At 41.8% G+C, this 12,967-nt stretch overlaps 1 protein-coding gene across 2 annotated transcripts in view; it reads right to left on the reverse strand.

The window, feature by feature from the left end:
• LOC141773305 (semaphorin-3F-like) overlaps positions 1-12,967 on the reverse strand; it is a 57,992-nt gene that overhangs the window by 3,191 nt on the left and 41,834 nt on the right. The window contains exons 9-18 of one of the 2 annotated variants that reach the window (XM_074645208.1): positions 11,258-11,397; positions 10,058-10,172; positions 4,497-4,566; positions 3,532-3,676; positions 3,159-3,381; positions 1,907-1,995; positions 1,703-1,744; positions 884-1,041; positions 716-798; positions 461-594 (exon numbers count right to left, since the gene is read on the reverse strand). In XM_074645208.1, the coding sequence (XP_074501309.1) occupies positions 461-594; positions 716-798; positions 884-1,041; positions 1,703-1,744; positions 1,907-1,995; positions 3,159-3,381; positions 3,532-3,676; positions 4,497-4,566; positions 10,058-10,172; positions 11,258-11,397 (1,199 nt within the window). The remainder of the gene's footprint in view (positions 1-460; positions 595-715; positions 799-883; positions 1,042-1,702; positions 1,745-1,906; positions 1,996-3,158; positions 3,382-3,531; positions 3,677-4,496; positions 4,567-10,057; positions 10,173-11,257; positions 11,398-12,967) is intronic. The other variant, XM_074645216.1, reaches the window with a different exon arrangement.

Genomic DNA, 12,967 nt, shown 5'->3' on the forward strand with positions numbered 1-12,967 from the left:
AGACCTCATCCACATTGTGGAAGTCTGGTAAATATTCAGCCATGACTTTGAAAATCTTTTAGATAACACTAAGCTACACTTAGGTTTCCACCATGGATGTGTTCCACTATTCCACCGTTGTCTTTGGGCAACACGTCACCTCGCCAGATTTCAGGACGAGACTTCTCCTTGCGTGAGACTCTTTCCATAATTTCAGACATTTATAATAACAATTAGAGCCTGTCATGGTAAAAACAAGCTCTTTTAGTGGACGTAAATGACAGTGCCAGCTTGCCCCTATAGGATTACATTGCAGCAGTTGCCGCCTACAGCACTCTCCCTCAATACTGGACCAATTTCAGACGTTATTGTCCCTATTAGAGTCAGTAAGACACAAAAAACATGGGAAAATAGGGTCCAGGTTGAAAAAACATCATTTGAAACACAACTGTAGCTGCTCTACAGTGAAAGTGTTGCTCACCTCTTTTCTCCGGTCGCTGTTTTCCTTCTGCAGGTGCCACTTAAGAGACACATGAGGAGACCTGGCCTGGCACTCCAGGAACGTAGTGCTGCCCTCCACCCCGTACTGAACGCTCTCCAGAGTATTCTTATTGGCTATAAAACAATATGTGGAATATATTTGTAGAATAACCAGCCAGAGGCACAATAATCATTTCAACAATATTCCTATGTCCTGTTCTGCATGGGCCTTATGCAAAGCAGGCCTGATACTCACTGTTCGAGTTATAACCTCTGCATTGGCGGATCGGGTTGCCGTACTTCACATCCTGCCGACGGCTCCGTCTAGAGGGGTCAGATCAACAATCAAAAATAAAAAGCTTAACTTCACCATATTTAGAAAATATGACATGCAAAGTAAGAAGAAACATGTACTGATCCTCACCTCTTCTGTGAGGACGAGTATCTGGAGCAGGATTTGCCGTCCCAGGCGCAGTACGGGTCTCTGGCCAGACAGCAGTCAGCGCAGACCTCCCCGTACACATCGCAGCGATGCAGAGCCAGGTGGGTCACCCCCAACACCGATCCTACATACAGTTGTTGCTATAAAAAAACAAAGAGGTAAAGAGTCAAAAATGTTAATAATCAGATATAAACAGTTTGGATACCACTTTATTATACAGGTCTGTAATTTCTTAATGAATTCCCAGAAAGATTGACGGAAGGAACTGGGAAATTTGGTCCGGTTTCAAAGAAAATAGAGAAGTGAGACAGGTATTAGTTACTTATGTTGAGTTTATAAACAGTTTTTTCCCGATGAATACCCTTGAAAGACCTCAGACATTATTAATTGAGTGTGTCATTGGGAACATTATTCTCCAGACTATAAGCTTGCCTTTAGATAAAATCCATATTATAGCATATTCAGCAGTGCACCGGCTTAAAAATCCTTCCTGCAATGATAAACTGTAAATCTACCATTTTGTCCATTTTCCATATAATAAGCACCAGATTACATTGTCCTTTCCAGGAACCTTCCTATGAACTTACAGTTACAGTCATGAATTTCTTTCTATGAAATTGTAGGAAATGATAGGAATTGTAAAGTAAAGCGTTGCCACATTTAGTTGTAAATCATGACAACATTTTACCAAAATTATAAAATGTTCTTATTGGAATTAGTGACATGTTTTCTCAGACGTCTGATTGCTTTGCTGCAATGAACTTATTTCTTTAACCATTTGGTCTCTTCAAAGCAACGTACCCGTTTTGATGAAATCTTCATGGTGGTAATCGCCGTGGGAACCTGCAGTGACACAGTTAACAACAGCTTTAAATGAGCAGACAAGGAATATTCAGTGTGTTATTTTTTGTCTCAGATAACAAACAAAATGAACATAAGCAATGTACAGACAAAGACAGAGCACAGAGAAAAGAGTAAATAGAATAAGGGCAGAAGACTACTAACCTTGAAGACCTCCACCTCCTCTAAGACCAGCTCCTCTGTCTGCAAGTCGTCTCGAGGCAGGACGATCACTTTCTGGACTGTCCCCCGATCTGTACAACACAAGAGAGAAGCCCTGTTGATGTTTTGAGCCATGGACCTCTAACCTTAGGCTTCATCCATCCACTTAAATATCTGCTATTTAACAGAAAACTGCTTTGGAGACTCCCAACATGCAACATGCAACCCATCTATGATGAAGAGGCAAAGCAGATCCTCTACTTGTGTGAAGATAGAGCTAAGGCTAGAGGACTTATAATTGACAATGAACTTCAAACTGACTATTAGATTACTACACAATCGTCACATAATGTCAATTAAAAAACCCTCTGAGACCCACGGGATCACCGGCGATCTCGGCCGACATTAAGGGGGTTTCTGAGCGGTTTCCAGAACAGAAGTGCTCACCATCCAATCGCCATGAAATGCAATTCTTTTTTTATACCAAATCCCGGCATGGCTTTTTCTATGGCGTTCCTCAAGGTCTTTGGGGTCTTAGTGTGGTATTATGGAGGGATTATTGATCCTTTTTATCAATTCTCGAGTGGTAAAAAATGGTTAAATTTAGCACCAAATGTTTTGTAACAAATAGTATCAACCCCCAAAAAATTGCTCCAATGCATGAGACATAATAGAGCACGGGAATGACAACCATACACTTCCATCATAATGTTCTAAGCTCTTATACACTTTCAACCAGAACAACTTGACACAGTGTTGAGCTGCATCTCATGTATGGTGATGTACACCGCTTCTATGTGACATATACAGACAGATAATAATGCACATAGTGTACTTTCATAGACTAAGCTACTGGAGTTACCCTGCACTATATTCATTTTTAACAGTCTCTTCTGCACTATATTCACTTTTTAATAGTCCTATATCACAGCTGTTACCCTGCACTATATTCACTTTTAACAGTTTTCTTCATCTCCTTGTATTTTTATATCTGGTATATTTTTTTGTACTTTGTACTACTAACTTTTTTACTGCCTTTTTACTAACATGTTTTGCACTATGGAACTGTGATGCTGGAAACTTGAATTTCCCTCTGGATCAATAAAGTTACTATCTATCTATCTATCTATCTATCTATCTATCTATCTATCTATCTATACTGCTGACCTGCTATCTCACCTTAAAGACCCCCTGTACCCCCCTAAAAAAAGGCAAAATGTGAGCCTCTTAGGGTCAAGGCCTGAAAAACACTGACCTGTGCCCAGGAAGAGCACCTCGTAGCTCCCATCAGCAGCTGTCACTTGGTCCACCGCAATGGTGGTGAACTCATAGTCCACGTTGGTTCTGACCACCAGGGGGCGCTTGTACACCGGGTATACAGCATTGTGCATGGTGGGGTGGTTTCTCATGAAGTTGATAACCTCATCAGGGTAATCTTTTGTGGATTTCATGTTGGGGGTGAAAGTGCCTCCGGGACACTGTTGACAAAAAAATAATAGATCTGGCTGTGAAACCTGCAATTTACTAAATTCCTTTTGCAGTAAAAACATGTTCTTATAAAACGGATGACAGACAATTGTGCGTGTAATGGGAGGAGGTGTCATGATTGTTTATTGTTTAGAACTCACAGTGCCAGGTCGTGGGTAGGGGATCTTCCCAGTGTACGCCACCCACTGGTAGTTGGGCCCCTCCTTGTGGGCAAAAGGCCCGTTGAAGACCATACGGATGTCAGCCATGGAGTAGACGCACACTGCCGAGCCTTTAAACACAGCTCTGGAGGAGGGCAGGAGAAGAAAACGGGTGAACACAAAGCAGAGACATGCAGCTAGAGGATACGAATAAACTCCCTGAGATAATTACTACGAGCGCTCTCTGCGGCTGGTGGGATCTACTTCCTTCCCACGTACTCAGCTGGCCCTCTTACAGGAACGCCATGAAACATCATGACGCACAAACACACTCTCAAAACCGACTCAACTAGAGTCAAGCTGTCTGACACACTGACATACAAACACCCACGTACTACAGAGAATCGCCAGAGCTCAGGCTCTCGCTGCTGTGTGGTGGGTGTACTATGTTTGTAACTCCTGTCACGGGCCTCTATCATTAGCACCGCATGTGTTTTTATCAGCTGGGTTTCAACGTGCCTGATGCCTGAGGGGAGGATGGAAACAATAACAGTATTTGTTTCCTCAAATACATTAATCAAGATGTGTTTATTGTGACTCAGTGCGCTCCTCTCCCTGCTTGTGTGCAGTCAGAATCTCAAATTTACATGTCTGGTTGGTTCCCTTGAATTTTAATGCTGCGCATTGAATGACAACTTGCTATCAAACCTGACCTATGAGGAGCTACTGTATAGGCTCCCTCAGTCTCTCAGAGGAGCGCGACTCCCTCTGGGCTCCACAGTCACAGCCTGTTTTGTCTTTGTAGCCTGAATCTGACAGGCCATACGCAACACGGCATTTCAATATCAGAGAGAGAGAGCTGACACCTTCAGGCTGACTGAGAATGAATAGATACTGCAGGAGGAAACCAAAATACACCTTCTGCATGAAAGTTGGAGAGTTTGAGAGAGCTGTCAGTCACTCACCCTGAAACGGAGAAGACTCCATAGATGACAGGGTTCTTGTTGTCTTGAGTTGGCTGGATATACACATCCCCTAAAAGATAAAGACAGCATTTATCATAATTAGTCACAGCGGTAAACCATGAAAAGCAAAAGTGCTCAGATCCTTAAGTGAAATTACACTGAAAACAATCAGAAAATACTCCATTAGAAGTAAAAGCACTGCATTCAAAATGTTACTTAAAGGTTGTAGTGTTGCTCAAATACATTTTTGTTATAGTAGTTGAAATTCTCATTATATCCTGACAGCAATCAATACATCAAATTAATTAATTAATTATCCGTAACCGCTTTTCCTGTTCAGGGTCACGGAGGGCTGGAGCCGATACCAGCCAAAGTACCAAAGTAACTAGTAACTACAGCTGTCAAATAAATGTAGTAGAACAATAAACACAATATTTCCCTCTGAAATGTAATGAAGTAGAGGTATAAAGAAGCATAAAATGAAAATATAAGCACCTCAAAACATTATTTAAGCAATTGAATAAATATTATTAATTACATTCCACCACTGATGAAAAAAGCCAGCGTTTCCACAGAAGCACAATACGTGTCATGATGAATGGTCAGACAAAGAAAACACGGCGTATTAAATAAATATTAGTGTCTGCGTCGCGCATCAAATCATCCCAAGGCTTTATTAGTTCCCAGAATGCACCTGGTTCCAGCCCAAAGTAATTGTAACTGTGACATATGGAGACGTTGTGCTTCCTGGGAGGGGGCGTTAAGGGAGACTTCCTCATGAATTGCGGTTAGCAGAGCCTCAATGAGATCCTGAATCCAAACTCTTCCAATGCTGAAACTACAGTTCCTGAGGCTCAGCGGGGAATAGAAGTGAAATAGAGATCTCTGGTGAAACATGACTTTAATAGGAGCCATATGCATCCAGCGACTGTGGGGGTGAGGCCGTTGTGAACCCTGCGTATCCTCCTGATGGCTTAATGAGAGAAAAGTGCAAGGAAAAACAATAAGGAAGAATAAATTTAAGGTAGACAGGTTGAGTGGAATAACACACAGGTCCATTTAATGCTGTGCACCAATGGGAAACCAGTGAAAAGAGCTCAGCTCGCTTGTTTTAAATGGCCTTGAAAAGAGAAGGACAACAATAGTCAGAAGTCTTTAGAAAACACACCAATTACAATAAATAGGCAAGAAATCCTATCCTCTCTTTTCTAACCTTTTTCGTTGTTATCAGTGAGGCTAGAAAACATTAATCTGCCACATCTCAGTCAGATTAATCTGTCAAATATCACCTGAATCAACGTGAGACGCAGCATGTAAAAGAACAAAATGTTAAGCCACATGTGGAATTGAGGGAGAAATGTACCAACGCATGATTTGATCCTCGTGCCCTTGGATTTATCTAGTGTGCAACAAAATCAACACGAGGAAGCTTAAGCTCACATGGCTCGTGTAAAAACATCATTTTGGACTCTGCAAAGTTGTAAAATCAACAAACTCTCCCTTTGATCACGAGTTTGAAATCATTTCAGAGAAAGGCCTCCTCACATGCCAAGGTATGAAATGAAAATGGCAGGTAATGGCTGCACACTAAAGCGAAAATTAACTTTTTGGCAGACAAAGTAGGAATTCATAACCCATCTGACGCCAGTTTGACAGACCTCCTGGCTGCAGAACGAACGCAGTGAACAAGAAAAGAAATAAATCAGCAGTGGAACTAGAACGAGTTGCGTCACTGCGTCTTTAGTTTCTGATGTGTCGGATCACAAAGAGTCTTTGAGGCGCTCTCAGTGTTGCTTTAGCAGAGACACATCTCTGATTGCTGAAAGCATAAAGAACACAAAGAGAGGGGATGAATAAGTTGTTTTGGAAAAGTGAAAACTGGATGAACTGTCAAGTGACTGCAGAGAGTATATCACTGGCTCCTTGATACCCACTCTGAAGGATGTGCTCCTGAAATATGTTGCTGAAATGTCCACTTAGAGGGGAAATTGAAAAACAAGCCTTAAGCACCAACATAAAGGATCTATGTCTTCATATATAGTAAAGAGGTTTAGGGATTTGCGGACTAGAAAATAACTCAATGAAAAGACAACGTTTCCTCCACAATTACATCTCAGGAAAGGCAATAAAACTTGATCGCCCACACAATCATTCTCATTTTTTTGTCTGGCAGACATTTTCATCTCTCTTGCGTCTTTATATTGCTCCCGTCCCTCGATGCAACACTGAATGCTTTCTCTTCTGTTAGCCCCGACTGTGCCTCACCATCTGAATCTACTCCACTCTGTCCCCCGAGTCCTCACACAACCACTCTGAAACCTCTACAGGGCTTCATCAGGACCAGCAGGACTGGAGACAGAACACATTTCTACCAGACTGCCTGTGGTTGTGGGAAGACTGACCACAGAGCCGTGGGATGTTACACTGCACCTCAGGACTCGCGATGACCTCACCACGAGTGCTCGTCTGCACTGAGGCTACAACTGACCTGCTGTGTGCAGCGGCGCTGCCAACAGAAGAGCGTTTCTCTGTCACCGACATGGAGTGCTCTTAATGCACAACACACATTTGCAACTCGCAAAGCCTCATCACAGCGGGAATAAGAGATGCTGCTCTACATTTAGCTCATAGCTCTGCTTGATGTTACTGGGTGAATTATTTAACACTGTCAAAATATGTATAAAGAAAGTATTGCCATGTACTGTATATATTACATGGCTTTGTTGAATACTCGATTCTGATTGGTCAATCACGGCGTTCTACTGTCTGTTATTTCTTTACAGCAGATCGCTGCTATGGACGCAGTTCTGATGTCGGACTTTGGAGGACCATTTTTGTGTCAAATTATTGCTTTCTTAAAAGGGACTGTTTTTAACTTCTTACACGTATAAATCTACCGGGTCGGGATCCCATGCACGCTCACGTGTGGCCGGAGTCTCTACTCCTCTGCCTGCTTGCCTTCACTCACACACCGCGCGCGTTCTTGCTGTCTCGCTCCACCTCTAGACGTGCATGCGCGCACACTACACAATGCAGAAGACTTCGTAGCTCTGAGAATATCTAGTGAATATGTGGACGTTTGTGCAGAAATAACTGCTGCAGTTCCTCCAGACCAACAGAGGTTTCCCGTTTCTTGTGAAGTGACGGGGCTCCGCAGCGAGAAACGTAATCGTCCCCGACCGGGTGCCGGTGGGAGACACCGGCATCCGGTCGGAGACAATACCGTTTCTCTTCCTGCTTCAGCCCCACTGCTTCAGCGTCCGGGGCTGAAGCAGCGAGGCTGAAGCAGGAAAAGCCAACACTAGGATCAGCAGTGATTCATGGAGAGACCTTCATCTGGTCAGCTAACATTACTGCCAAGCAGGTGAAATATAGAGTGATATTGTGGTTTTAGCTGACGTGTGTCGCCTCACTGTTTTGAGCGATGCTCGTTCATGTCTATGTAGAGCGAGCACAATTGCAAGCCAGACGCTGACTTTCGTTGATTTAACGGCCACAGGTGTCGCTGTTAACAAGCATTTCTGAAAGTTACAAATAGTCCCTTTAATTAAGTTGCCGTGTAATGAGTGGGATAATATACAGCCAGCTGATCGTTGTTGTGAAATAAACCTGGACAGGGCGATGAGAGACCCTGACGCGAAGCGGACCGAATACTTTCTACTACTACGAACACTACTTTCTTTAAACACTTTGATTAAAGTGCATTTTAGTTAGTTAGAAACTTTATTGTCTTGAAAATTGTCTTTGGCGTCACCACAATCAACATGAATAACAAATAAGACAATAGTATTGATACAGCTCAATAGGTCTATTACAAAAAATACAATGTGAAAAATTCAGCGATGATTGTGATGGTGTGTGATTGTTTTTAATAATTTAAATGCGTTTGGGACAAATGATTTCTTGTAGACATTCTTGGTGGTTCGTGACAGTCCAAAGCTCGCTCCTGAGCGAAGCAATTCAGATTGTGGGTACAATGAATGGGACGGATCACTTGGTATGTCAAGAGCTTTCTTCTTGGTATTCAGTACATGCCTGCCGCTTAGTTGCATCTGTGGGTTTCCCTATAATTTTACTGGTCGTGTTAACCACTTGACAGTTTCCCTTTACATTTGACATGCAAGTGTCCGTACCACCACGCGACCATGTTAAAAGACAAGATGCTTTCCACCAGATCATTGTACACCATTTCAAGAATATCATGGCTCACCCTAAAGTCATTAGAGTAGATGTAACCTCTGCATAGCTTTAAAAACATAATCTGTGTTATCTGCAAAATTTACGTGATTATCTATACAAGTTCCTAAGTATTTGACATTTGGAGACACTTGGTTAGCATTTCGTGCCACAAAATGACGTGGCAACTAAGATTACTTTTTATGTTGTGCTATTTCTTTAAAGTTCTGCCAAACAGAAGACTTGGAACTTGATTGAGCATTTTCTATTTGAGTTGTCAAGGTAAATTTAAGCTTACAGTTGAAATCATCAATCAATTCTTTCTATCACTGAATTTTGTGTGTTTTATCCCCAGCGAGAGAAGATTTTTCGACTAAAACTGAGCAAAAACCAGTGGAAAGTTGTGAAAGATTTGCTGCTCATACCACCAGTCAGTATGATTTCAAGGCTACAACAAATCCCTTGTTAATCCTGTCAGTCATGTGAATGACGGACAGGCCGGGATGATCCACATGGGGGTCGAACTGATCCCCGCTGCTCATTACTTTAATTACTCTGGATGCGTGCGTGTATTTGCTTTTCAATCTCTTGTTGTTTTTTTAATTTATTTATTTAATTACAAATTCCCTGCAAAGACATGTGGATGGTGCTCGAAAAGCGGAGCGATCACGGTCTTACAGTAAGGGCGTTACCTTTCAGGATATTACCTACAGTGCAGGAGCCATGTTGATGTTCAAAGGAATAGGCATGTCAAGCTTAACATGTATGAGTCAGTGATACCTTAATCTAAAGCTGCAGCTTCCCTGGGAAGAATCCCAGCATCGCTGCACATAAGCAGACACATGCTGCTGTAAACGCTGGTGTGCTGGCTGTGAGTCCCTCCAGTACAGCGAGCAAGTTGGCTCACACACACTGGAGCAAAATCTGAGTAGACGCTAATGCTGAAGGCCTTAACATCATGGTGAAAGTATGCAAAGCAAATGGAGGGCAAAATGTGACGAGAACTCTGCAAATGAGCGAGTTGTTGATACTGAGTCTGTCGACGAGAGGTCCATCTGGAGACCCTTGTTTTGAATTGTAGTTGCACGGTCACGTAAGAATTCTCACTTTCCATCTGCCACGTATTCATTACGTGCTTCACACCAACGCCAAGCAGATGCAATAAATGTTCCCTGAGTGGTGGAATATGATCTGTTAAAAAGTATTTTAGATATCTGGTTTAACTTTTAAGATCACAAACAGTGACTAGAGGATCAACAGGTGGTGGACACACAGGACACACCTGGTGAGGGGACGGGGTGTGTAAATGTCTGGAGATGAAAGGAAGATGCTCTGAAAGGGTCAGCGACGGAGGGAGAATCTTAAACCGGGAAATAATAACTCACTTAGTTCATCAAAGTGTGTCTCGATGCCGTCAACTCCAGGCACTGAGCAGATGAGTCGAGCTTTCAGGAACGTGCTCCACTTGTTGACCAGACAGCAGTGTCCACCGTCGTCATTCTGTAGGGAGAAGACAGTAGTCATACATCCAGCCAGCCAGCAAACCTCTACGGAAAGAGTCTGACCAACGTCTGACTAGCAGCTGTTTGAAACAACCGTCCAAACTAACTGCACTGGGTCCGTTGTTATTATGGGGCCTGTATGAATAAAGATCAGCTCTGTGTTTCAGCTCGGCCCATCTGTACAGGAGGTCAGCCAACTTCTACTGCACTGAGGTACACACTCAAAGCCTCGGGGAAATGATTCATGGGCTGGAACTCAACACATTTTACGGATTTGCAGAGCTGGAAGACATTTGGTTTCTTTTTTTTATCTACTGTAACATCAAGTCCTGTTCTTAAAGTTTCTGGGGTAACATGTTTTAATATCTTTCAGACACAGATTAGAAATGTTTTACATTGTTATTATTAGGGTGGCAATGTCAGTCGGTGCACTACTTTGGTCCAGACTGAAATATTTTAACAGCTACAGGATGGATATTCATGGTGGCCAGACGGTGAGACCTACTGACTTTTATGATCCCCTGACTTTTCTTCTTCTATCTTTAGACATCTGTGGTTTGTAGTTAAATATCTTGACTACCGTCAGGTGGATTGCCATGAAATTTGCTTAAATTCCCTCAATTTGAATGACTTCGGTGGTGGTGATCCTCTAACGCCACCAGCAGGTCACACTTTTCACTTAGTCAGTGAAATATCTACAATCTACTGAAACATCTATTTTATGGATAAACAACACGTGGGTCAGAGCACGACATCGCTGAGTAAACACAGCTCTGGCTTTGTATGGATGTATATGCATGTATACAGATGTGGACTAAAGTAAACCTTGCCGCTCAAACATTTCGTGCAGAGGAACAAAAATAACAACTTTTTTCCCAAACTTTTCCAAACAGCAAAGGTTTTCTGATGGTAATTGATGTGTGTTACTGTTTCGTGCTCAGCAATTACGGATGATCACGGGGAGCTGGTCTTTATGGGCCTCTAAGAAACAGGCGACGGACTATAACTCACCATTACAGAGACATGTAAACCTTTCAGTTGTGATGACCAACATGAGGTTTGCTGATGGATGTGATAACTCACCAGGCAGATCCGCCCTATCCTGGACTGGGTCATGGGACTCTGGCCCATCTCGGAGGATTTCTCGCGGAAGAAGAAGTAGAGCTTGTCATCATTCTTCTCGGCGCTGTCTGGGATGAGGTGTGCGTGGATGAATGTGGGATCTGTAGAAAAAGAAAGAAGAAAAAAAATCAGACCGGCTATGGTGTGATGATCGCCAGCTGAGGCTTTGGTGTGAATAAAATATTAGAAGTGTCAAACAATTAAAGTACTCAAAGTGCATAACAACCTCAGCCTTTGTCCTGTTTTATTTATCCATTAAAAGGTTAGGTTCACATTTTTCAAGTCTGTCTTAAACAATACTCACATGCCCATATGTACACGGGTTAAGCGATCCCTTCATTACATGCTTCCAATGTAAATTATAGGGGACTTTATTCAGTGAAAAATCACTCTAAAATCCAGCTGTAGCTACCATATATGGCGTCAGTACTCAGAGTCAGACATATGAAATGGATATCCTCCAAATTTACATTCTTTATAGTTTGAAATTCCCTCTTTGTGTTTTCCCGCTGAGTTGCGGTGGAGGAACAATAACAGAAACAGGGAATTTTTCACTAAAAAGACTGTAAATTTGTAAGATATCTGTTTAATGTGGCTAACTCAGAATGCTGAAGCCTCATATTAGTTTAAGCTTAACTTTGACATGTATTTTTTTTACACAGAATAGGCCCTTTTCACAGCAGCCATATTGACATGTCATCGCAGGGTAAACACAGATGTAATTAATAACATTAATTATGGCCCTGTTCCATTTAGGTGGGCCAGGGGACTGGTATTGTGAAAGCTGGCTCACTGGAATGACAATAAATAAAACGGGACCATATTTAATTTGATCAATTACGCCGGTGTTTACCCTGCAATTACATGTCAAAATAGCTGCTGTGAAAAGGGCCTATTAGGTCTGTGGATTTTTGTATTAATATGAAGGACATTAAGAGTGACTTGATATTGAACAATCTGATACTCCTGGAGACATTTTTCATCCACGCATCCAAAGACTAATGAAAGGAAAACATGCAAAGTCTCTCCTCAGAGCTGATGAAGAACTGAGCATACAGTATATGATGATGACCCCTAGAGCTACTATGAAAGAGTGCAGTCTTATTATTTATTAACGTATTAATTTATTTATTTATCCCTTTAATTTATTTTCTATTCTCTATTATTTTTTTGTTATTATATTATTTTAAATAATCTAAGTTATCTTTCCAATCCAATTGTGCCTTGTACTGTATGTTAACAGGTATTATTGAGTTTATGTGACTATGCCTTAATGTTTGTAAATTAATGAATTGTCTTCAATTAAAAAAAAACAAAGGTGGATTTGGTGCCCATCACTTACATTGGTGGCCGGTATGAACAAGAGAAATTATTATACCAAGCAAAAAATGGATTCAATGACTATTGTTTAAAGATGGACTTGAAAAAAAAATGTGAAACTATCATTTAACTGTCACTGAAAGCAGTAGACCCCGAAGAAAAATACTTTGAGATGGGTTACATAGTCGGGAACTTGAAGTCCAAGACCACCCCGTACAAATGAGATTCAAAATCTCAATGGGATTATCCTGGATAAATACAGGTTTAAAAAAAAAAAAGCCATGTCCATGGAAACAAGCGAGGTCTTAAATCCTGTTTGATAGAACACTTTAGCCTCTCAGGGCCAAACAC

Source organism: Sebastes fasciatus, chromosome 1, assembly GCF_043250625.1.
Source record: "Sebastes fasciatus isolate fSebFas1 chromosome 1, fSebFas1.pri, whole genome shotgun sequence".
In the NCBI taxonomy this organism is placed as follows: Eukaryota; Metazoa; Chordata; class Actinopteri; order Perciformes; family Sebastidae; genus Sebastes; species Sebastes fasciatus.